At 39.4% G+C, this 24,922-nt stretch overlaps 1 protein-coding gene across 1 annotated transcript in view; it reads right to left on the reverse strand.

Moving 5' to 3' along the window:
* The window catches only part of LOC120538943 (phytanoyl-CoA hydroxylase-interacting protein), a 28,741-nt gene extending 12,764 nt beyond the window's left edge, over positions 1 to 15,977 (reverse strand). The window contains exons 1-2 of the mRNA XM_039768571.1: positions 15,658 to 15,977; positions 10,503 to 10,675 (exon numbers count right to left, since the gene is read on the reverse strand). Of these exons, the coding sequence (XP_039624505.1) occupies positions 10,503 to 10,667 (165 nt within the window). The 5' untranslated portion in view covers positions 10,668 to 10,675; positions 15,658 to 15,977. The remainder of the gene's footprint in view (positions 1 to 10,502; positions 10,676 to 15,657) is intronic.
* Between the last annotated feature and the right edge of the window lie 8,945 nt (positions 15,978 to 24,922).

The following is a 24,922-nucleotide window of genomic DNA, read 5'->3' on the forward strand; positions in this document are numbered from 1 at the left end:
TCTGGCAACGCTGCGCTGTTGTCCTTGATAGAGCACGTGTATCAGTACCCTCCCATAGCTCAGTGCGAGTTTCAACTCCTTCCGTTAACTACGTGATTTTTGTGACTGCTATTAGCGAAGTTGTGTTTTGGTTGTGTGTCACGCAAAATGGAACAGCGGAATTTGGAGCAATGTTGTGCCATTAAAGTTTGTGTTAAGCTTGGAGAATCGGCAAGTGTGACGTTTCAAAAGTTAAAACAGGCCTATGGGGAACATTCTTTATCCCAAGCTCAAGTTTTTCGCTGGCACAAATCATTTTTGGAAGGCAGAAAACACGTTGAAGATGAACACCGTTCAGGGAGGACTTCAAGTTCGAAAACCAATGAAAACATCGAACGTGTGAACACTCTTGTGAGATCAGACCGTCGTTTAACATTAAGAATGTTGAGGGAACAATTAAATTTGAACAGATTTACCGTTCATCAAATTTTGACTGAACATTTGCACATGCGAAAGGTCTGTGCCAAAATGGTGCCGAAAAACCTCACAATTAAGCAGAAGGACAATCCAAAAAACAAGTGTCTTGATCTTCTTGACAGAATCGCTAATGAGCAAGATTTCTTTAGTCTTGTGATCACAGGTGATGAATCATTGATTTTTGAATACGATCCTGAGACCAAGAGGCAAAGTCAGGAGTGGCACACTGCAAACTCTCCTCGACCAAAGAAAGCTCGAATGAGCAAATCGAAGATCAAATCAATGCTGATTTGTTTTTTTGACAAAAGGGGAATCATCCACAAAGAATTTGTTCCTCCCGGACAAACTGTCAACCAAGTTTTTTATAAAGACGTCCTTGAAAGGCATAGAAAAAGGGTCATTCACGTGAGACCAGACATTGCAGATAAATGGATGCTCCATCATGACAACGCCCCATGTCACACTGCCCTCTCCATAACAGAATTTTTGACCTCAAAAGGCATTCCTGTGGTTCCTCAGCCCCCTTATTCACCTGACCTCAGTCCGTGTAACTTTTTCCTTTTTCCTAAACTGAAAAATGTCCTCAAAGGACGTCATTTCGGGACTTTAGAAAACATCCAAAAGAGTGTAACGGACATGCTGAAGACCATACCGGTTGAAGACTTCCAGCGCTGCTACCAACAGTGGGAACAACGTCTCCATCGGTGTGTAGCTGCCCAAGGGAACTACTTTGAAGGGGATAACATTGATGTTTGAAAAAAATAAAAACTTTGGTAAATAAAAAATCAGTCTCATTACTTTTCTGCCACACCTCGTACAACTACAGACTATTCATAATTCTATTTTCCACAAGCTGTTGCCAATAAAAAAAATCTATGACTATCCATTAGATGACAGCATTGTAGTTGGTAACTTAAATGCTGCAGAACAAATCACCAGCAAGCTACTGCATCTATCATGGCTGTATACTGAGATATGAATGATATGACAGGCTCAAAGACATACAAGTTAACATGTATCTCACATTCAAAGTGTTAAACTGAGAAGGTTCAACTCCTTTAATCTTTCCTTATAACTCATACTTGCAATCCGAGAATCAGTCTGATCACTCTTCTTTGGACTTTTTTCATGCTTCTATGTGCTTTTTGTTGCTTGGAGACCAAAACTTTACACAGTACTCCAGATGAGGCCTCACCAGTGCATCATAAAGCTTGAGCATAACCTCCTGTGACTTGTCCTCTACACATAAGGGCGCTATGTAATATAACATTCTGTTAGCCTTCTTAATGGCTTCTGGACACTGTCTGAATGTACTGTCAATAGTAACGAGTCCTCTGTGACTCCCAGGACATTCTCATAAGAAGTGCTTCAAAGTTTTAGACCTCCTGTTGTCTTTCCATTTACTTACATTAAATTTCTTCCAGGCCTGTGTGCTGCCCAAGCCCCTTTGTAATAATTAAATTGATTCCAGATTATCTGCCAATCATCTTGTTATCATCTGTAAACTTAACCAGTTGCTTATATTCCTTTCCATATCATTTATATTTAAAAAAAAAAAGGTAAATGATCTCCGTAACCATAAAAATAAAAAATGCAAGCCAAAAAACAAAAAGTCACTTAACTTTCCTAGAAGTGCTTGGAAGATGAAAGCACCTCCATTAACATGGCTCAGTGAGCTGTTAAGCGTACAGTGAGCAAATGTACGCTTAGCTTAAGATACACTTAAGACAACCTCACAGCTGCATTACCAGCAGATTATAATAATTTAATATTTTACTGACAATATGATTTACTGGCAAAGCACCACAAAGGCCTGCTGCACAGCATGTCAACACTATTGCAACCAATAGTTTTAACTTGAGATTTCAACATAAATTGTAATTCTCCATCAGGTACTTCTTTCAAAAATATTTTTTTAAGAAATACAAATTACATTGAGCCTTAGATCGACCACAATAAACAACGAACAACTAGCAATAGGACATCATCAAGTTTTTCATCACTTGCCGCTGGACAAGGCAAGGTTATCTATTAGGTGAATGAGAAGATCAGAGCTGTAAACACAGCAAAATTAAATAACAGAAAATCCATGAATCAAATGGCAAAGACAAAACACAAAGCAAGTAAACTTGGAAATAACTCAGAAGCACCAACAAACTTAAATTTCACTTTCCACAATCTCAGATACATCAGGCTGTGCAGCACCAGTTATTTAAAGCTCCACACCAGTAACATCACACAGTATGACATCTGAGACTACACCCCAGGAAACTGAGCGATGCATCCTGATAACACACAAAATGGCAGTAACTATGGAAAGCACAAAATGTTTTTGTGGTAAAACAAAAAAGTAATAATGATCTTTACTTAGTTCCAAAAGTTTAAATGTAATAATAAACACACAGAAAAAATATACTGAATGGACTTGGCATCCATCTTAGAAGGAAACTGCTACCTGCAGAGAGAGTCTCTTTGGGCTCCGTTTTTGACTACAGTACGTTATATTGTAAATTGCCTTTAGCAGACATATATTTTATGTCTTCTAACAACACATCTAATAACAGTCAATTCTCATTGTTTTCAGGAATGTAATGGAAGAATGGGGCTAGTTCTGGTGGGATGCCAGCTCAAAGGACGATAGGATGCAGCAGACATGCCGGTCCTCCACTCTCTTCCATTAAGGCTTGGAAAATGAACCTGCTACTGTTTCAGCTATGGGGACCTTGTTGCAACTTTTATCTCCTGTATAGTCAAATTCGTTTGTCTTCGAGGCACTTTGCCAGAGACCGTAACAGACCACAACAGGAATGATCTGAGGTCCTAACTAAAACATTCAATTGGTAACAGTTACAGACAGTTTGTGCAAAGTGCAGGGACTTATTCAGTATGAGTTTATGGGAATTCCTTGGAGTACAATTGCAAACCCTGATCCCCATTATGATTGGAGTTCAATGGCTTAACCACGCTTCTCGACACCAGGTAGACACAAGCTGATCCATTCAGTATACTGTGTAGTGTTAAGTTCTGGACATCTAAGGGACTATTATCAGAGCTGAATCTACTGTGAGGGCATTCTAGGTGTGTGTCCAGGGGCCTGTGGTGGAACGGAGCTTTTTTCGCTCCTCTACAGCCCCAACTGCTCATGTGAAATAACGCACATCACAAAACTACCAGGTGTCTGCACACTACATTGTTATTAGTATAATCAGCTCTCTGTCGAGGAACTATGTCAGCCAGTGGTCTGTGGTGGTTTTAATCCAGGTTGGCTGGGTATTACTTAATTTTCATATATCGCTTAGGTGATCGGCGGAGTGGTGACTCTGAGGCTAGGGTTTTGCACTGGCAATTGGAAGGTTGCCGGTTCAAATCCCGTAAACGACAAAAGTGACTCTTCTTCATTGGGTCCTTGAGCAAGGCCCTTAACCTGCAATTCCGCCATCCTGGGTATGACGTTAATCTTCATCCAGCTCTGTATGTAGGCCCTCCAACCTGGAGGGAAAATCTTGGGGGTTGGTGGAAGAATTGGCACTCCAGCCACCATAAAAAACCTCACAATGGTTCTATTCCATCTGAACTAGTGTGGTGCTGGGGTGTCACCTGTTGCATGGCTGCACTCAGGTCCTAATCTGGGATCCCAAGTTGGATTGTCATGTGGTGGGTCCAGCAATGCACTGTATCAGCGTATGCTTCTAACCTCTCTCTTATGTGAGTAGACCTGGGTGTTGCAAAATGGGTTACACTTTTACAATAGTGTAGTAAGGATTTACTGTACATTCTGTTCTTACTCTAATTTTTGACCATGAATCAATATTATGAAAATAATTAATAACAATAATTATGATGTCTGTCTTTGATGAATTTTGGTAAATGAACCAAAATTTTTAAATGCTCCAACATTCATAACAGTCCCCAAATGCAGCTAATGTCATGCCTTGTAATATTTTCTGACTTGCCTTCTATTAACTTAGTTGTATTGCTATTCTCTAACATGAGGTCAGGCTTCCTCCGTTCCTGCAATTCTGAATAAGCCTGTGCTTTGCTGCTCTGTTCGTTATTCTGGGGACTCATTCACATCTAAGAGTCAGAGAGATAAAAGTGACTTACAGTTAAAAAAAACACCCACCACAATGGCTCCTCAGGACTGGAGCAGAAAGTCTCCAATTTACACTCTTCATGTCAATTCTTAAATTTTCTCACTGTTTTGTACTGGTTGGTGCTTTCAGATTATGAGTCTCGTGGCACACTCAATGATGTGTTACATTCGGATCACGTGAAACATTTAATTTAACCACACAGATCTGGTAAGGCTTCAATGGTAAAGAGAAAAATGCAATTGGTGAACAAAGTGACATTTTGGACAAATAATTGTGGTCGGTTTCATATTTGCAGCATAGCTGATTTAATAAAAGTATTTCTTTGACCAACGGTAAAGTCTTTAATCCTGACCTTATTAAATGACACTTTTTGCTTGTGGCTCCCAAATCTGACATTTAAGTTGCTATTAAATCTCTGAAGCATTATAATTTCAAATGAAGTGTGCCATTTGTAATTCAGTATAATGTGCTGAGTAAAGGGTTTTGCTGGGATCCTCGTTGATCCACATGGCGGTCTTTCACGTCGATTACACAGCTGAGATCTCATCAGGTTTTGGTTCTCTTGCAGAATGCTGCAGTGCTGGAGAGAGATACAGAATTGATCGACGAGAGGCTACATCACTCACCCTGGGAAGAATAGACTGAAAATCAATGGACTGCCACAAAAGCTTAATGGAGCTTGAAGAGAGCATTTTGAAATTAAAAAGGAAAATCTGTGGAAATGAGCAAATCCTACAAAGAACAACAGCTCTTTGTCTCATTTAGCCTTGTTTTAATGATGTCCACAAGTGCGAGCTGGACGGCCTGAGTGTCCTTAATTGAATTGAATTAAATTCAATTTAAATTAATCCAGTTTTGTTAAACAACAGCCCATCTTCACCTAAATTAAAAAAGAAGTCACAGCCAACAACAGGTAACCATAAAGCTGAGGTGACAGCAAAATAGATCACAAGTCCCCTCTCCTCCCCTCATAAGCCAGAAGATATCAGATACTCTAAATAAAAGAATGATGTGAACATCCAGAGCAAGGTGAAAAGGTCATGAGAAACAGAAAACCAAATGGAACAGCATGAAAAATAACAAAACAGCCAGAGCAATAAGAAAGTAGCTGGGACATTAGGATGTGTCTGAGAAAAGGACGGAACAACATGAGACCAACATTATGGACATGACCAGGAAAATAGACAGAGCAGCTGAGATGATTTGTAATTATCTAGAGAACAGAAGAAATGGCAGATCGGAATACAGTACAATTAACTGGGAAAATCCATTGGGGAAATATTGGAGTGGCCAGCTAAGCATGAAACAAGGGAGGTAAATGAGAAACCATGCTGGGAACTATGGAAAATTACTTAGGGCAACATGAAAAATACAGAAACAGACCAAATGAATGGGAAATTGAGTGAGGTACAGCACAGAAATATGGGAATGGCCAAATGAGCACACAATAAGCACAGAATTTCTCTTTTGTTGATTTCTGCTGTTTTGGATTTGATTAATGACCATTTGACTTCTTGAGGAATGAAGCTAAAACCACCACTGTCTCCAGTTTTTTGTTGCACAAAGATGCTTGCATATTGTAAAAAGACTATTATGTAAATCTCAATGTATAACTTCATTATGGCCTCTTAATTAGGTATACTTGCTCATTAAAGCCAATAGCCTCCTCATAAACACAGCTAGACATCTGGATACAACTCAGTGTCTAAGTCACTTTGAATCAGTGCAGCAGCAGAGAACTGTTTTGAGGTCCACTTCTGTCAACCAAAAACTGGAAGATGAGGCTACAAAAGGCACATAATCACCAAGACTGGATGAATGAAAGTTAGAAAAATGTCAGCTGGCCTGACTCTTTGCAGTGTGTAGATAGTCACATCAGAATTTGTGTAAACTGCAGGCATCCATGATTCCATCCTACCTTATGTCAATGGTGCCAGCTGGTGCTAGTAGTATAATAGTGAGGGGGCACATAAAGCCCCTTAATATCAGCCAATTTTCATTTGAATTCCACAGTGTACCTAAGCATTGTTGTTGATCATGTACATTCTGCCAAGGCTACAGAGTCCATCGCATGTTGAATGAAAATTTGTAGCAGGATAAAGCACCATGCCACAAGGCTTGTATTATCTCAAGCTAGTTCTATGAATATGACTGTGATTTGTTTACTTTAAGGGCCGGTATGGTCCCCAGACCACGACCCAATACAATCCCTTAAGATGAGGAGGGCTGGAAGTTTATGGCTGGAAAATCTGCTAGAGCTGCGTAAATCCATCAAGTCCCTGTGGAATGTTTCCAGAACTTGTTTCTATCAATGCCTTAAAGAATGTGCACTTAATTCTGGGATAAAAGGTCACCCCGCACAGTACTAGAGAGCTGACTTAATAAATCAGTCACTGACTGCCTGCATGTATATTGTATCAGGAGGGGCGAGAGGATCAAGGTGGACAGTGAGAGCCTGGTGCTGTGTAACAGGCACCCGCGCACATAGAAGGCTGACCTGCCGTCGGCCCTAAGAAGTTCTCCTTTAGTGTGACTGGCTAAAGAGGCTGTTTTATGAATTCTAAGCCCTGAGTTCAAGTTTAGTCACTAGTGCTGCCTTAAGGAGGACAAAGTAGCTGTTGGACATCGCTCTGAGCAAATATACTATTCTATATGAAAAAGAATAATCACTTATTCTCTTATGTTTTTATAGGAACACTTCATCAAATCAGTTGTTTAGCAGCTTGAAGAAACTGCAGTGCAAAACAGGATTGTCTTTTGAAATAAAGGACATTGGATTTGTGAGGCTTCAATCAAGTCCAGCATTATGCTGTGACAAGTTTGTATCCAGAATTCTTCACATGGTCAAAAAGTGAATAACACCTTTCTTTTAACTATAATTAACCTACCACTCTAAGACAATAGTACAGGAGAAGGCCAGCATTCATGATGAAAACCATGAACTACTTCTTAATTGGAAATCAGGAACTTTCGAGCTGTTTATATGGGCAAAGCAGAGTCATTTCCTGGAAATGACTCAGAGGTACTTGGGCAACTTATCTATCATTCAGCCAATCAATCTAAATTTATTAAGAAATCAAAAAATCAACACAAAGCAACACAAGCAAGATAGCACAAAACAATCCAATTGAGTCAGTTGGACAGATTGGCCTCCTTTGACTGCATCCATTCTTGTGGTCCTCTTTCTTTGTTTGTGATGCTGTGTTGATCCTCTCCTACTCTGCGTCTCCTTAACTTCAGCTCTCCTTTCAAAACTAATAACATGAGCTCTCTCCAATAATGTTTGTGTAGTCATTATTTTTTGGTGACTAGCCCAGTTTTTTGCAGCTTCTTGCTATGTTGTAATATATATCTTAATAACGTTTTGTAGTTCTTCCAGAGTTATGAAGTAGATTACACAGTAATAGTCTAATTTAACTATAAGAATGACAATGATTTGGTGTTTTTGTAAGCTCTGAAAATGCCATAATCTGCATGGATGAATGCCTGCCATCTGTTTCTTCTGATTCACATGTAACACCTATCTCCTGTGGTATCCCACAGAGTTCCTTGCTTGGTCCAGTTCTGTTCACTCTTTGTTACCACTACGATAGCTGATTAGGCAGCATGGCCTTATGTTCATTTTCATTTTGATGATACCCAAGTCCTACCCTAATGACAGAAGTTAAATATGTTTGCTAGACTTCTACAAATGACTACTAATTTAAAACATTCATTTAGCATGGGGACTTTAAGGGCTTCCTATAGTGCTTCTGTCACTTTTTTCTAAGTAACGTAAAAGCCTATGGTGAGATCTTGTTGCATAGCAGTGATTAATATATATGATATACTTTAAATACCCCATGTTCTAAACTGTTGTCAGGTTTACTTTGCAAATTTAAAACCATAAAAGCATTGTTGACAGTAGTAATAGTGTAAACTGTCTAAAACATGCGCGTAAGTAGCTCCATTTCCAATCTTGAAATCAACAAGCTTGACTCCTTCTCAATGTATATTTAGTTCTGCAGTCCTTCTTTAGCAAACACTGTGGAATCATATTCAGAAGCAGTTTCGCTCTTTCTGACACAGAAATAAATCTCACCGAGTTTCACCCAATTTCTCGAGATAGATGTAGACTATACAATGTTAGCGCATCGTGTAAGCTTCTCAGTGGTTTTTCAAACCTGCACAAAATCTAGAAGAAATCAGTAAAGATCATAAATTCCCTACTTGCAAGGTTTGAGATACATTCTAACACAATCCAAGTGGCTTGTGGGCTCCTAATCATTTTTTGGAGCTTGAGTTTATCAGAGGTCCTACAGGTCGGTTCTATATTTCAGTTAACATTGACCAATTAGGAACTCTGTGTTCCTGGTTTTGCAAATACATCTTCAAAATATTTGTGGATGAATGGGAAAAAAAAGGATAACTTGCTTGAGTTGTGGAAAAAGAACCATTCACTCTATGATGTTTCTTCTAAGAATTAATAATACGATCGGGTCTTCAAAGAAGAAATAATGAGAAACATTGTCCGGCAGCTACAACTTCCTGATAATATTGCATGGGTTTACTTTTAACAGATTAGTACAAGTGTTATAGCCCGAAAATCATAAAATACAGGCTAATCAAGTGAATGAAGATGGCAAGCTCAGGTACATTTAACCTAGTGCAAAGACAGAGATGCAATGCTATATTACATTATTCTTCACAGTCTCAGTTTGAATGGCTACCAAGGTCTTGCCACACAGTCGCGTGAGATTGTTGAAAAGGCCTCCAGACATTTGTGACCCCATAAAGACTCATAAAGTATTCCGACTTCTGATCAGCCATCTGTACAAATGAATCATTACATACGAGCGGACCCCCAAACTCCAGATAGTGTACACCTGTTACACCCTCACAACCTCTCAGCTGGTTAAGTGCAGTTTACTTTTAATGGAGACCCAAAATGAAATATTAACTGAGTACAAAAGTCTCAAAATGCTGCTGCCCGAACCTTGCCCTCGATCAAACTAATTAATTTTGCCCCCACTGGTTTCTAGTGTAAATAGAGAATCTTCTGCTCCACACCCACAGAGCTTGTGACAGACAGCAGGATACAGCCAGGATAAACCCTGGCAGGAAGGATGGACAGGGGATGATGGCAACATTTCTGTGTCAGTATGCCCATTCCTGGGCCTGAGGCAGGAGCCTGCTGGGAGTTGCAGTGCCATTGGGTAGCCGTACTAGGCTCTATGGGTGCCAACAGGGTGGGTGCCTGACCAGGAAGTGATTACTCTTTGTCACTAGGAATTACTCCTGGGTGTGGAATAAAAAGGGCCACCTCCGTCCACTTGGGGACTCAAAGTAGAGAAAGGAGTCAAGCTAAGCTGGGAGGAGTGGAGGGAAAGAGGCTTCTGCTATAGTTGTGGGCTGTGAAAGAAAGAGGAATTTGTAAAATAAAACTTTCTTTAATATCTATAAAGTTGTGTCAAGGGTTTGGAGGCCTTGAGACGCCCCTACAGGCCACAAGCTATAAATTCCACCTCCTCAGAGTATCGGCTCTACTGTGAGTCCATTGAAATCTCCATTTACCAGCCTTCTTACCAGCACGGATTCTTTCTATGCTGCTTTGAGAGAGCATTTATTTAGTTTTGAGACTCCTACTTAACTGAACTGGCCATGGCATTCAAATTTCACCTACAGTCCAATCTTCTGCATGTGTTATCTGCTCTTCTTGGATTTACTAATCTTTAACAAAATCACGGGAAACTACAGGGTACAGGCTGCTGTGCATAAGTTCTAATTTTCATTCATTTCAATTTGGTGCCATATTTGTAGCCATTCACTCTTTGTTATCGATCTTTGTTTCCAATCATCTTCTAATCCATCTTGTCTCGCTTTGTTTTGCATTCTTATGTTCTTTTCTGGTTATTGATAAAAAACAAATATTGATTGATTTATATTGTTCTTATTTAATAAAAATGTACTGACCCTGTGTTTGAAGCGGTTGGGGTCTTTCACCTCCTTTCTGCTTAAATCAATAAAATAGTGAGTGACCCTGCTAGTATCCTCCATTGACATCTGCCACGAGATTTTAAATGAGTCGCATGTCACTTCTGTGATCTGGATGTCGTGTGGCATATGCAGCATGTCCATTCTGGTCGCTGGGAAGGAGAACAGAAGCAAAATTTAGAGAGCATATTAAGAAATGTCACTGCAGGGATCATGACAATAAAAAAGTAGTACATAATGATCTCACAACAGCTTCAAAATTGTGACACCCGACAACAAAAACAGAAGTTCTCAAGTGAAACCCCTGGAATGCTGCCCACCATAAACAGATAAATGAAAAAAATGAATCATAATGTCTCCTCATATTTACTTCAATCTGCTCCATTTAATGCATTCTGATAGGCAAGAATGGCACAAAACAGAAGAAACGTTGCTGCAGATGTAGCTGCTCTTCACTTTGACACGTCTCTCTGCCGAGTGTACCTCCACCAGGCTCCCAGGACTTGGACTCAGGTTCCACACCTCTCACCTCACACGAACAGGTGAGCCACAGAAGAACTGCAGGAGCTCAAGTGACTATCAGGCTTTTGAACATGAGGATGTCTCCACATAACAGCAGGTTCTTTTAATTTGAGTCTCATTTAATAGATGCACTTCTCAAATTTACACAACAAATAATAATATCATTAATCATAGTTTCTGGATATTTTATTTGTCAATACAAAAATGGATTATAGTAATAAATATTAACAATTGTATATATTGTAACATGCACAGTATACTGCAGTAGTGACACTATAGTGGTCACTACCACAAGGCTGGTGGAGGCTATTGTGCTTGTGTGCTCACTCATTTGATGGAATTTTATGGTGGGTTAGAGTTCAATTTTGCTGTAGCAAATGGTCTTTCTACACAGCTAGCAATAACAAAGATGTTATAAAATCTCTCAAAAATGCACCCAAAATTTTACCTAATAACCTGAACTTGCTATACTTTGATGCATCTAAGTTGGAATAAGAAAAAACGACTCAAGTTTAAGTTTAATTTCATGTGTGCAGCATACAATAATTTTTTTTACAATTAAAAGCAGAATTTCATTTAGGAGTTCATGGTCAGTGCCTCCAGATGATTGTGGTGCACAGTGAACAAAAAGAACACAAGTGACCAGGAGAGTCATGGCATCTGGATATATCTGTTTGGTAAATTCTTGTCTTCATTTTTATCTGAAATTCTCCTCTGCCATAGTTATCTGTTGCTCAAATTTTGTGTTAGCATGTCTACCTGAAAGTGTTGATTCAAACCCCTCTTTAATCACAAGAGCTGAATTTCATTTTGGTCCATGAAGTGTTTTTTTTTTTAATACTTCTCAAAACTGTTAAAATCACCTAGAAAGGATTTGCAAAAGCAGACCGTTTATGTGTTGCGCTGTAATCCACATCAATGATGCTCTTCTCATCAGTTGCAGGTAATCCATTAATTAAACAGTGGGTTCTTCTTAAATAATTTAGGCATGTATCCTTTGTGAAGTTAACTCTGCACTTACGTATTATCTTTTAAATACAGAATTTTGCACTTGATGTCTGACAGCTTTTAAAGCAAATAGCAGTTGAATGTTTTTGTAAAGGTCATATCAAAGAGAAATATGAGTCCAATATGTAAAAAATAAGTAAATAAATAAATAAAAGAGAGACAGAGCACAGAAGTGGAACGTGTAAACCATAAATTGGGACTATTGTGGAGAAGCCTTTCTAGCAGTTGCTACCGATTTAGTAGACTTTAATCTGAAGTTACTGCCTCACTGCATGAATTCAACAGTGTAAGGATGTATATAGCACCATCTATTGGAATGTAGTGGAATTGCTGACTGCATATCTCTGTATGTATAAAATCCAATGTCTCTCTGTCTGTCTGTCTGTGTGTAAGCATTTCACGAGAGAACTACTTAATGGATTTAGATCGGGTTTTTTTCTACAATATGCTTGAACATTCTGGTTGATTTTGGGACTTCTGTCATTGAGCTAAAAATCATAGTTCGCTTGCAAAAGCGATATATTCACACTAATCCGAGACAGAGGCTGCAGGCCGAGAGGAGGGGTACGCGCAACATCAGGATTGGGGAGTTAAATTCATGGCAACCCCATGTGCTCTGTGTCTGTTATGAAGGTGGAACTCTCTCACGTTAAGGCAGCTTAATGGAGTCCTGCTGAGACTTGTTTGTGGATAGCTGCTGGAAAATTACGGGCAATTCAAAACTAGAAAAAATAGTAAGTGTCGTAATCATTGTGAGTAAACAAAGTTTGAACAATGAAACAGGCAACAACTAAGAGTAAAGAGCAGGGCGAAAACAAAATTGAAAACAAATGACCATGGAGAGCAACCCAGTAAGATTTATAGAGAATCCGAAGCTAAACTGACTGAAGCTAAGGGATGGCTGTGAGTTACCTTACAGTTAGGTCCATAAATATTTGGACAGAGACAACTTTTTTCTAATTTTGGTTCTGTACATTACCACAATGAATTTTAAATGAAACAACTCAGATGTAGCTGAAGTGCAGACGTTTAGCTTTAATTCAGTGGGTTGAACAAAAGCATTGCATAAAAATGTGAGGCAACTAAAGCATTTTTTAACACATATTGGCACCCATCCTTAGCTAAATGGCACAAGTGAAAGTTGAAGGAGGGGAAGGCGTGTGTGTTCTAGAGGTAGTCCGCACTGCCAGAAATCACCTGGAGAGATCTTTCATAATCAGATTTCTTATGTTCCTCCTACAAATTGTATCTGTAAGCAATGCCACTAGTAGAGGCAAGCACCATTGCTGTAGTGTATCTGCAATGACGGTTGAGGTTACCAGAAGGGTGCACCACATGCTGGCCTCAAGGCTTTTCAGATGCGCTCAGAATTTTTTATATGGCCTAACATCATTGCATTTGCAAACATTTTCACCACTGTTTACATGTCTGAAAAAAGCCATTATGTTTAAGACCTATTGTAAAAAGAAATTCAGATGCATATTACATGCCAGTAGAAACTGAAGCTTCTTTAGAATGAAACCCTGATCTGTTATTTTCAGATATAAATATTTATATCTCGTCCACGGTGTTAGATCAAATGGTACAGATAATCCGAGTCGAATAGTTTCTTAATGCAATGTGTGTTGGGAAATGATAAGTCCTGGCCTCTATACCGTTGTCACAAGTAATTAATTTAAAAACTGCAATGGTGTGACATTTAATTCATCAAACTCCTTTATTAGCACATTTTGCAGCTGGGTTCTCTATCACACGTTTTCCTTTTTTCCTTACATAGTTCAAAAGAGGTGTCTCTGTGTTGGGAAATGGAGGGGAAAAATGCATATATAAAGATTTCTTGAAACATATCTATTGTTCTCATAAAACTCTTTTACATATTACATATAAAACATGTTAATGCAGTTCTTGTTATTTTCTCTTTTAAACGATGTCCTAACTATCGAGGAGTACCAGATATAATGGATACATTTAGAGTACTGTTGCATTTCTAAATATCAGTCCAAAGATGGCTATAGTCAATGTGTCTAAAGTTTATTTTTGAAGTTTAACTTTTGCTGATCATATTTTGTAAATCTTTAGATTTCCCTTTCTTCTAGAAGTTTTGCATTTTTTGGATTAAACAAATATTACTAATAAGAAAAGCTCACCTGGAAGTTTACCCTATGTTCCAAATGTAAACTGAAAAGTGTCTTTAATTCTTATAACGCACACGTCTACTTATAAGCCATCTACACATCCATACATTAGCATACATGCTTCATCCATTTCAGGGACATGAAGACTGGAGAGTTATGCGGAAGCCATGAACCAACCTTGGACTGGATGCCAGTCCATCACAGGCCACATTCACTCATGATGGGCCAGTCTGGAGCTGCCAATGAATCTTAAACCTGCAACTGTGGAATACAGGAGGAAAACTAAAGTAAGGGGGTAAAAATTACACAGGGAAAACATGCAACCTGAACATAGACATTGAGTGGGCCCGGGTTCAAACCCAGGACTCTAGAGCTGTGAGGAAGCAGCACTAACTACTGCATCACAAAACATAATGTTAATACACCATCAGAAAAACATGCAGTATGCTCAAAGAATAATGTATATATACATTATATACAGAATATATGCAGAATTATTTCACCTGCACCTATTATTCAGTCTCAGTAACAGAAGGCAGTGAACCAAAGGATGACAAAACTGTGCCTAATGAGTTCAGGCCTTTAAATACATGAAAAATATATAGTGCCTTAAATTTGGAAACATAATATTCAAAATAAACTCCCAGTGGCGTCCTGTGTCGTTCTGCAGCTTCAACACATTTAGGTGACTCTCAGGCTAACTTAGAATGACACAATGAAATTTATAAATGAATGTGTATGACTGATCAATCAGTTACTAATTTATGCATTGTTGCTCACCGCAGGCAACACCACAAGCCGCTTTATATAGCAAAGAAGAATGCAATGTTGAGCTGATCCTGACTCCAGATGACACTGGGTAAATTGAGAGATGAGGGAGATTACTGACTGAGATCCCTGCTGAGGTTTTTGTGACCAGTGCCCTGCCTTATATATGTAAGTAGACTGGTTCCTCCTCCTTCTGCTTCTTCTTCTTCTTTTCCTCCTCCTCCTCCACCTCTCACTGTCTTTACTGTCGTCCAGTTTCTATTACATTCTCGCTTTCAGTATTTTAAGCTTAAACTCACTGCAGAAGATTGCTTTATGATGCTTTGGGCGACTGCCCCGACTTCTCTTCTTGTCTGCAGTTCCAAGAGAAACTCAGAGTCACTGGGTTTTGTTTTTGCATGAGCCCACGACCCTACACCGCCTACCCCAAACAATCCAAAGCTTCTGCCATCTCCCCTTACATTGCAAGCAAATGATACCAAGGTGGACCATGTCAGCTAGTGGCCCCAGAAAACTGAGGGAGCAGATTGTAGGGACCTCTGCAATGCAGTTGCTAATGACAGCTGTCTCAGCTTTACTGGTTTCCACAGTAACCAGCGGTTAACTCATAAGGGATATCACATCACTGAGGGCTCCAGGATCCAAGTCTGTACCCTTTGTGCGGCAGCTGCAGCGAGGCTAGAAGGGGATCAGAGTCTTACCTGGCGAAGGAAGAGGCTTCAGCGAGAAAGAACAGCTTAGTGTGCTCTTCGTCTGCAGTAGAAAACAGATTTCCCGGGAAAAGTAACGAGGGAGTGAAGTCGTCCCTCTGCCTCTTGCTCTGTCTCCCTCACTAGCAGCGCTCTGTGGACGCCGGGCTCCCTGCGTTGTGTTCACTTGCCTCTCTTTGCAACCGCATTGCTTAAACACACGAAAACACACACATACGCATGCACTTGCACACAAGGACAGACCCCGACACCCCCTCTCTCCTCCACACTCCTGCTCCTAGCCAATCACATCTCTGAGTTGCCTTGCCTCGACGGGAGAGATGTCAAATAACTCATCCACACTTCAGCGGTGCAGTGCGCTCAGCTTCAAAAAAGAAAAAAAAGGAGGAATTAAAAAAGGCACTCAACTCAAAGCATTTACCACTCTGCAGCAGCAGGGGTGTTATCACTCATCATAAGCCCACAGCCGCTTCTTTTCTCATAAGTGAAAAGCGTATCCTACAAAATGAGACCTGCAAGTTTAACTGCAGCATACAGAAGTACAGGACTGAGAGAATTAAACTCTAATTACGCACACTGGGCCAGAAATCTGCCCAGCCTTGTTGACAACCTGAGGTGTGATCAGGCATCTAACTGTGTCAGACAATACGTGATAAATGTCTGACAGCATCAGGCACCTAAGCATTAAAGATAAATGAGGGAAACGAATACAATTGTACATGGTAGAGCTACAGATTTGTAGAATCTGACAGGATCAGACCACTCAGTGCTAAAGTTGCAGGCATCTGATTTTTAACAGAGTCAAACTTCAAGTACTTGAAGCTGCGGGCCAATGAGGTCTGCCATGTTCATACTCTACACGTTACAAGCTGCAAGCATCAGAGATCTACCAAAACATTCAACAGCAGAAAGACGAGAGCTTATAAGAAGCAACACAACTGGGCGCACTGCTAAGAACCAGTAATTCCCTCAGATCAGAGCATTTCAAACTCCACATGGTCTGTCATGCTCGGCCATTAAAACATTAAAGCTGCAGGCTTGTGGGATCTGACACAACCAGATTTTAGTGTTATCATCTCAGACTTCATGACCAAACATCAAAGAGTTAAGTCTGGAAACACAGATATTTAACTTTAAAAAGTTAAAGCTGCAGGCTTCTAAGAGCTAACAAGATTAGGCAAAGTGGCAGAAACCTGAATATCTCAAAGGTATGACTGATTCCTACTTCATGATAAGCATGAGATTCCAAGCCGCAAGTTGGCCACATTCAGCCTGTACTTGCTAAAGCTGCAGGCCTTTGAGTTTCTCCAGAATTACATTCCACAACTTAAAGACACAGCAAGCTGCAATAAGACATGATCAGATTTAATCCTGTAACACTGCAGGTCACCAAATACAGCAAGTAAAGTCTGCAGCATGAACATCTAATAGAATTAACACCTAAAATGTAATGGCCTCAAAATTCTGAATCCTTCAAACTCCAAATTGCAAATTTGCAGGCTCCTGAGATCTGGCAGAATCAGGCATCAAAGAGATAAATCAGCAGGCCCCTGATTTATAGAGTTAAGTTTAGATCTAATATGTTCATTCTCCGCATATTAAAACTGCAGCAATCTAACAAGATGAGTCTTGGTGCTGTAAACCACAAAGTATGCTGGGGTGACAGTTATCGGGTATTTATTAACCAAAGACTCAAGACGATGGAATGGTTATTTTTCAGATTAGTTTCATTTCACAGTTACTTGCCTAAGTAAAGGGTGAGCAGATCCCCCCTAACAGAATACAGGTCTGGGCCTGCATACAAATACATTTACGCTGCTCATATACACAACAGCTCTAAAGAATAACACCAGACAAACCCAGCCTTCAAAGCCATTCTTACAATCAAGTACTTTATTATCTGTGTCCTTTAAAAAACAATTTATGAACATGCTCGGGCTTTTTATTAGTTTACAATGCTATCTACAACCACTTTGACACTGCTTGCCTATTGACTTCAATTGAATTGAATTAGAAAGCCTTTGTCACACATGCACATCAGAGGAACATCTTCCTGGGTCATCACAGGTATGTAATACCCCATTCTGACAAGAGGAGGGCGCTGTCTCACGCAGTCTCATCTTGAGACTTCCTCTCCAGCCACAAGAAGACATCCCTTGAGGAAAATTAACCCCATTCCTTTCACCTGAAAGGGTTCTAAAAGTCTGACGCCTCATTATTCATTATTCATGGGAGTATTCTTTTATAATTACCAACATAAATTTGTTATTTTCTGTGCTAGTATGGTGATGGGTTTAGCTCACCTATTTTTTTGTTTAACATTAGAACATTCAAGACGAGAACAGGCCATTCAGCCCAACAAAGCTCGCCAGCTCGCTCATGTTGTCAGCATCTCATTTGGACCCAATCCTGATAAAGGATGGAACTCCCCATGACTAACCACTCTCTAAGAGCTAAAATAAGAGCTTTATTGCGGTTATTTATGTTTTATGCCTGCCAGCACCAATCTTGTTACATTTCTGTTCAAGAATTATAAAGAATGACCCTGCTGGCACCCCAAAACATTTGGGACTCATCCTGCATTTATTCACCCATCTACACCTTACACAGCCACTCAGATCTTATTTTATTTATGCTGCTGAATGTATGCAAAAATCCCCTACATGTGCATAAATTGTGTCTGCCTCAAGTCATGGCCCACCTGGCAGGTATTACTTCTTTTAGGTGTCTTTATGTTTTTTTGCCATTGATATGCAGAGTAATTGTAAGAGCCATTTTCCTAGTTCTATAAAATGTATGAATATTTACTAGATGATAATGCATAAAATATGGGAGGTTCCTAAAACCCCCGTGAATAGAATTGAGTTGGTATTTTCCTGTCATTTCTTAACAGTTTTTGAGTAAACAATGTTCTATAGTAAGTGTTTAGCCTTACCTTGTGTAAGGTACAGAGGCAGACGGTTTTTTAACCGTGTCCTTGAAAGAATTCTTTTTATGCTCGCGTTCGTGCTTATGCACGGTATTGAGCCTGGCGCATATCTAAGTGCCAACGGCCTAAGGGTCTTTTGAGTGTAAAGTAACTCGTAAATTAAAAGATCTAAGTTTTGAACTGTATGTTTAAAGCATACAGAAGAAGAAGAAATAAATAAACTTTAAGTACAGAAGTAACCAAAGTTTCATAAGAAAAACTAAGTTTATAGAAGATACATTTTTCCCTTTTTTTGCCTTTATTCTTTGTGTGTAACTATTTTTCTTTTTATTCTTGTATGGATTATTTGCCTTTAACTTTCACTAAATATTTTTAAAACGAACTTTTGGACTGAGAGATTCTTTACCCGTGCCTGACTTCACCTTACGCAAAAGCGGCTACAGTAATATCTCTGAATTCTCCATAATAGGACATCTATAACCACATGTTTGGCTTATCAATTTGTTTTTTTTCTGAACTTTTATCAGAAATTTAAATTGTCTCTGAAATTCTTCATTAACTGCGGTGGGCTGGCGCCCTGCCCGGGGATTGCCTTGCGTCCTGCGTAGGCTGGGATTGGCTCCAGCAGACCCCCATGGCCCTGTATTAGGATATAGCAGGTTGGATAATGACTGACTGACTGACTGATTCTTCATTAATCGAGCACACACATGTAATCATATCGATGGATTAAACACAAACCTTTATATCTAATCACCTTGATATCTCACTTGTGTAGCTTTGTGCTTATACTGTAAGCTTCGCTTCATAATTATAGAATATCGTGAGGATTGAAGTGGGGTGGGGTGGGGTGTGTTTCCTGGATCATGGATTGCTGGAAGTTACCCTGATAGTAAATCAGACATCTGAAGTCTATCAAGATCACCCATGATCATGAAATATTGAAAAAAGTCTAACAAATTCAAACTACACAGCTTTAATGTGCAAGTTCATCAAATCTAATATAATCAGAATTCACTCTTAAAATTTTAGATTCTTCATCATCTAAACGGTTCAAGCTCTGAATGGTAAAGCTGCAGGATTCAGAGGTCTGGTATGAACTAGCATGAAAGTTTTAAAGCTATTATCTAAAAATCAAACAGAATCCAATAGGAAAAGAGTAATGCTTGCCTCTGAGATGAAGCTTATTAAAGCAAAAAATGTTTGAAATCTTCCACGATAAAGTACAATTCTGTAAAAATGGAAACTGCACAACATAACATTCCTAAACCCAATTAATTCAATTGAATGTTATAGGGGCCAGAGCCTATCTTGCCAGAACTAAAGAATTCTTTTATCTGATTGGATGGCCCAACACTAACTCTGCCATAGAATGCCCAGGAGAGGTTAGGCGGCTCCATGACTTTGACTATGTCTGACTTTGTCTTTGACTCTCTCTCTCTTACAATTCTGTCTCCTCCTTTGTCAACTGGCCATAGTTCCACAATTAATTAATGGACAGATATTTGTGTGTGCTAGTTCTGTATTTAGTGATTGGTATAATTTTTGTATTGCATTTTTCCTTGTGAGTCATTGCCTGCACTTAGTGAGGGCCGTTGTGCAAGAACAGATTATATTGTATTATTATATTGTGTTTCTGGGTGGCAATGATAGATTGGCCATCTAGCTATGTGAACAGAACTACTTATAGTTTGTTTTGTGTGTTGCATTGACCTCATTTTTGACAGCCATTGCACGTCTTAACTACCAGGAATGACGTCTCTCTTTGAATTGTCCTTTCCCATGATTTCTTCCTCTTCTTCCTGTGAGGTTTCCAGGGTTTTTTTTCGTGTCTTAGAGAGTCAAGGCTAGAAGGATGTAAATTAACAGGGCCTTTTGAACCCCATGAAGGCGTTCTTAGTGTGATTATGGGATATACCAAAATAAATCATTGTTGTTGTTGTAAATATAAGGCAGGGGACAGACCTTGATGAGGTTCTAGGCCATTATAGGGTCCACTGACATGCACACCCAGTCTCACGATTTAAAATGGTTAGTTGACCAAACCTACACATCCTTGGTGATGTGGGAGAAAAACAATGCAGACATCATACAAACTCCACAAGGGTTCCCTCCACATTGCAAATGATGGGTAAAACCATTTTTTTTTATTAAAAAAGCACAGAAACGGAATAATATGTCACCCAAATTTTTACAAAAGGCAAAATATATTGAATGCTATGATCATATTACAGGCTCCAAACAAAATAAATTTTGGGGTGTCAACCCACCTATCCCCATTTAGCTATAATTTCAAATTAAACATAATGCTTGATGGCAAAAATGTAAACAAAAATCAATGGCCACCAGAATAATGTGGCTAGCATTAGTAAGCCTTTCAGGTCTTTCGGGTGAAAGTGACATCTCATTGCAGGTGGTGGTGTTTTTATCACCCAGGGACCGGCGGGGTGGAATAAGTTTCTGTTACTGAGTGGCTTCTCTGTACTGCAGAGGGAGAAAAAGACTTGACAGTTAGTAGCAGCGCCCCCTCTCGGCCTGAGGTAGTATTACATACATGGAAAGAACTTGGAACGTGATCCTCTGACATGCACTCGTAAGACAGAAGTAAAGTCAGCATTAAAAATTTTAAAAGAGAAAGTTAAATATGAAGAATGAACACAAGCCTGGGGCTAATGTGAATTTACCATTAGTACTTGAAATATTCCTGAATGGGCCTAAGCCATTCATAAACCTTTTTAAAGTCCCAGTAATGTAATTAAATGAGAGAGATAAAATGAATCCCATAAAATGAATTCCAATTGGCTTGATTTCTACCTTATATAAAATAACTGAAACTATAGTTAAAGACTTTAATATAGTAAGTAGTAAAACAGGGCTTGGAAAGGGAAGATCATGACAAACAGATGTTACATATTTTTCTAAGGCACCATCTTAGGCAAATGAGAAAAGCAAAGCAGGTGACATGTGTTTCCACACTAAATCAAACATACTGGCATTAAAAACTACTTACGACAATGTCCTGTAAGCCTGAGGGATATGGTTGCATGATAGTTGGCACTGCTGCATTATGGCTTCAGGAGATGGAGCTCAAAGCTCACATCCAGTTGCTGTCCCTCGGTGTCTGTGTGAATTTTTCCTCCCACCTTGCATGCATGTGCTTGTTAGGGAGTGTGGAGACTTTAATGTCGGCCTATTAGAGTGAAACTGAATGTTTGTGTGAATTTGTCCTGCGCAGAGGTGGGTAGTAACGAGTTACATTTACTCCATTACATTTACTTGGGTAACTTTTTAAAAAAATTGTACTTCTAAGAGTAGTTTTACTGCACCATACTTTTTACTTTTATTTGAGTACATTTGTGAAGAAGAAACACTACTCTTACTCCGCTACATTGGGCAACACTCGTATCATTACTTTTTTTTCCATTAGATACGCTATATTTTTGCCAGAGAAAAGCCGCCAGTGGATCTACTGCATGACTGTTTCACTAATCAGACGTATCAACAATAATCACAAGACTCTGTTTCAACAATCAGATGTAGCAACGATGATCAAATGGCTCCATTTCACAAGTCAGATGTAGCCATGCAGTCACATGACCACACACAAACTGCGGCATCATAGCGGCACAAACTCCTTAAAGACAGCGGACAGGGAAAGAAAGAATACATGAAAAATGAGAGCCAACTCCTGCTGAAGCTTAACCATCACTTCACTGAGTGAAGAACAAACACATTTTAACCAAACATACACAGACAGTCAAGGTAAAGTGAGACTTCTTGTACGTGCACAACCTGCCTTGTTCTAATGTTATCTTCAATCAGCTGTGCTATTTGGAGGGCAAGTGAATATGCAGTATTATACTGTCAGTGTACAGGATATCTTGTCACTGTAAGTAGTTTGCTCTGTTCAAACATGCATGTTACCTACTGTAGGTATTGGCTTCAAAAGCTTTGTTGTGAAAAACTAAGATTTGGAACTTTGTGTTATTTGTGTTTTATTTTGTAAAGATGGTATTTATTTTTACTCATTTGTTTATTTTATTATTTGGAAATAGCAGAAATTGCACATTATTTTATACTTTTGTCTGCCTTATCACAACATCTATAAAAAATAAATCATTTATTATGTTCAAACAGTTTCTGAGCACTTGAGTAGTCTTTTCACCAAATATTTTTTTACTCTTACTTGAGTAAATTTTTTGGATGACTACTTTTTACTTCTAATTGAGTAATATTATTTTGAAGTAACGTTACTTGAGTACAATTTTTGGCTACTCTACCCAGCTTAGGTGCTGTGGCAGCTGAACATATGTGTTTGACTCCTGACTTGTGCCAAATTTGCCTGGGACAGGCTTCAACTCCCTGCAGCTCTAAAACTGGGCTACGTGGGACCAGTAAATGGAAATCTGGCTGAGCTGTAGAACTGTACTTGTATAGAAATAACAGAGCAGAGAGAAGAGAAAAATACCTCACTTGGACTGGGGTCATCAGTGAAGTCTCTGAAGGCTGTTAAATGTTTCACTTTTGCAATAATGGCACTGATTCAGATTTAGTGAACTGGGTAAACATTTGGAAAATCCAGGTGAAGGGAACATTTGTTTCAACAGAAAACCAAGAACTTGAGGACATTGATAATGAGACATAAAACCAAGGCCCTGACTGTGGTCATCAATGATCCCTGGGTATCTTTTGAAAATAATCTGGTCATTCCAACTCCCTAATCATCATTTTGACCCCCTAATCATTCCCATTTCTAATTGGCTAACTCTCTCTCTCTCACACCTCTTCACTTCTGGCACAATGATCAGAAGAACTAATTTGCAAAACCAAAAAGCTAATCGAAATTTCCTATGTCTATTATGATTTTATGATTATGGAAGGGCAGCATGGTGGCACAGTGGTAGCGCTGCAGCCTCGCAGTAAGAAGACCTGGGTTTGCTTCCCGGGTCCTCCCTGCGTGGAGTTTGCATGCTCTCCCCGTGTCTGTGTGGGTTTCCTCCCACAGTCCAAAGACATGCAGGTTAGGTGCGTTGGCAATCCTAAATTGTCCCTAGTGTGTACTTGGTGTTATGGGTGTGTGTGTGTGTGTGCATGTGTGTGTGTGTGTCCTGCGGTGGGCTGGTGCCCTGCCTGGTATTTGTTCCTGCCTTGTGCCCTGTGCTGGCTGGGATTGGCTCCAGCAGACCCCCATGACCCTGTGTTAGGATATAGCGAGTTGGAAAATGACTGACTGACTGACTGGTTATGGAACTCTACTTTTGTTCTATTTTGTGGTTTTGCTGTCTTTCTAGACATGTGGTGTTTTTTATCATTTTTCTTATGTTTACCACACCACCTTTTAGTTTTCTGTTTTCTGTAAGGGGTGCTGACATTTTATGCTGTTTCTTTTGTTTTTGGTCATCACTTTGTCTCTGAGAAGTTGTAGCACATGACATCACAAGGCTGAAAAGTTCTGGATATTCCTGAACAAATTTTTGTGAGTTTCTAAACCTTATTTCTTATCACGTTTGGTGTGATTGATGACTGTGTTTTTCTTGTACATTTTTTCAGGGATTTGCTAATTTTTTTGGGAAAGCAGGTTTTTCTTTTATTTCAGAACACAGGGAAGTCAAATATACTTAAACCAGTAACGGCACACAGCACGATGACATGTAGTGAATACACTTGACTTGAGCATTCCTACTTTTCATCATTCTTTCTCTGTACGTTTACCATTTGTTTGCTCAGAGGATGATGCGCTTGCTGCTTCCTGAGCAGCTCTACTTTTCTCCACCCTAGCAACCCACTGCTTCTCTTAATCCGTCAGCATCTTTTCATGTTAAAACTGATTAAGTCAGTGTTTTTGTTGCAATTACTTAGTACGTTTTCTTTAATTTTTCACTTAAGCTGGCATTTAAGTCTTCAATCTGCCTCAAGAATGATTTAAGATATGAAGAGGTTGGGGAAGTGACGGCGAAGGTGGTAGGGAATGAGAATGGCGCTCATACGCATGCTCCGCATGGCCGCCCTGCTGGCTGCTGCCAAGAGTTGATTCTATAAAATAAAAATAAAAAGAGGAATAACATTGGAGGTCAATCATCACCCCAAAAGCAGATAGTAGACGTCACGTAGTATAAGCACCTTGAGCATGGGAAAGGCGCTATACAAATAAAATTATTATTATTATTATATGTGTACCAAATTTCAGGTCAATAGGCCAAACGGTTTGTGAACTACAGGTGATTTAAAATCATGGACAGACAAACGGACAGCCACAGTGCAGTATTATATACAAAGATTGTTTTATTACATTTATATTTGAGGCTCATTACATATATTTACCATTAG

The sequence above is a fragment of the Polypterus senegalus genome, chromosome 11 (genome assembly GCF_016835505.1).
Source record: "Polypterus senegalus isolate Bchr_013 chromosome 11, ASM1683550v1, whole genome shotgun sequence".
NCBI lineage: Eukaryota > Metazoa > Chordata > Cladistia > Polypteriformes > Polypteridae > Polypterus > Polypterus senegalus.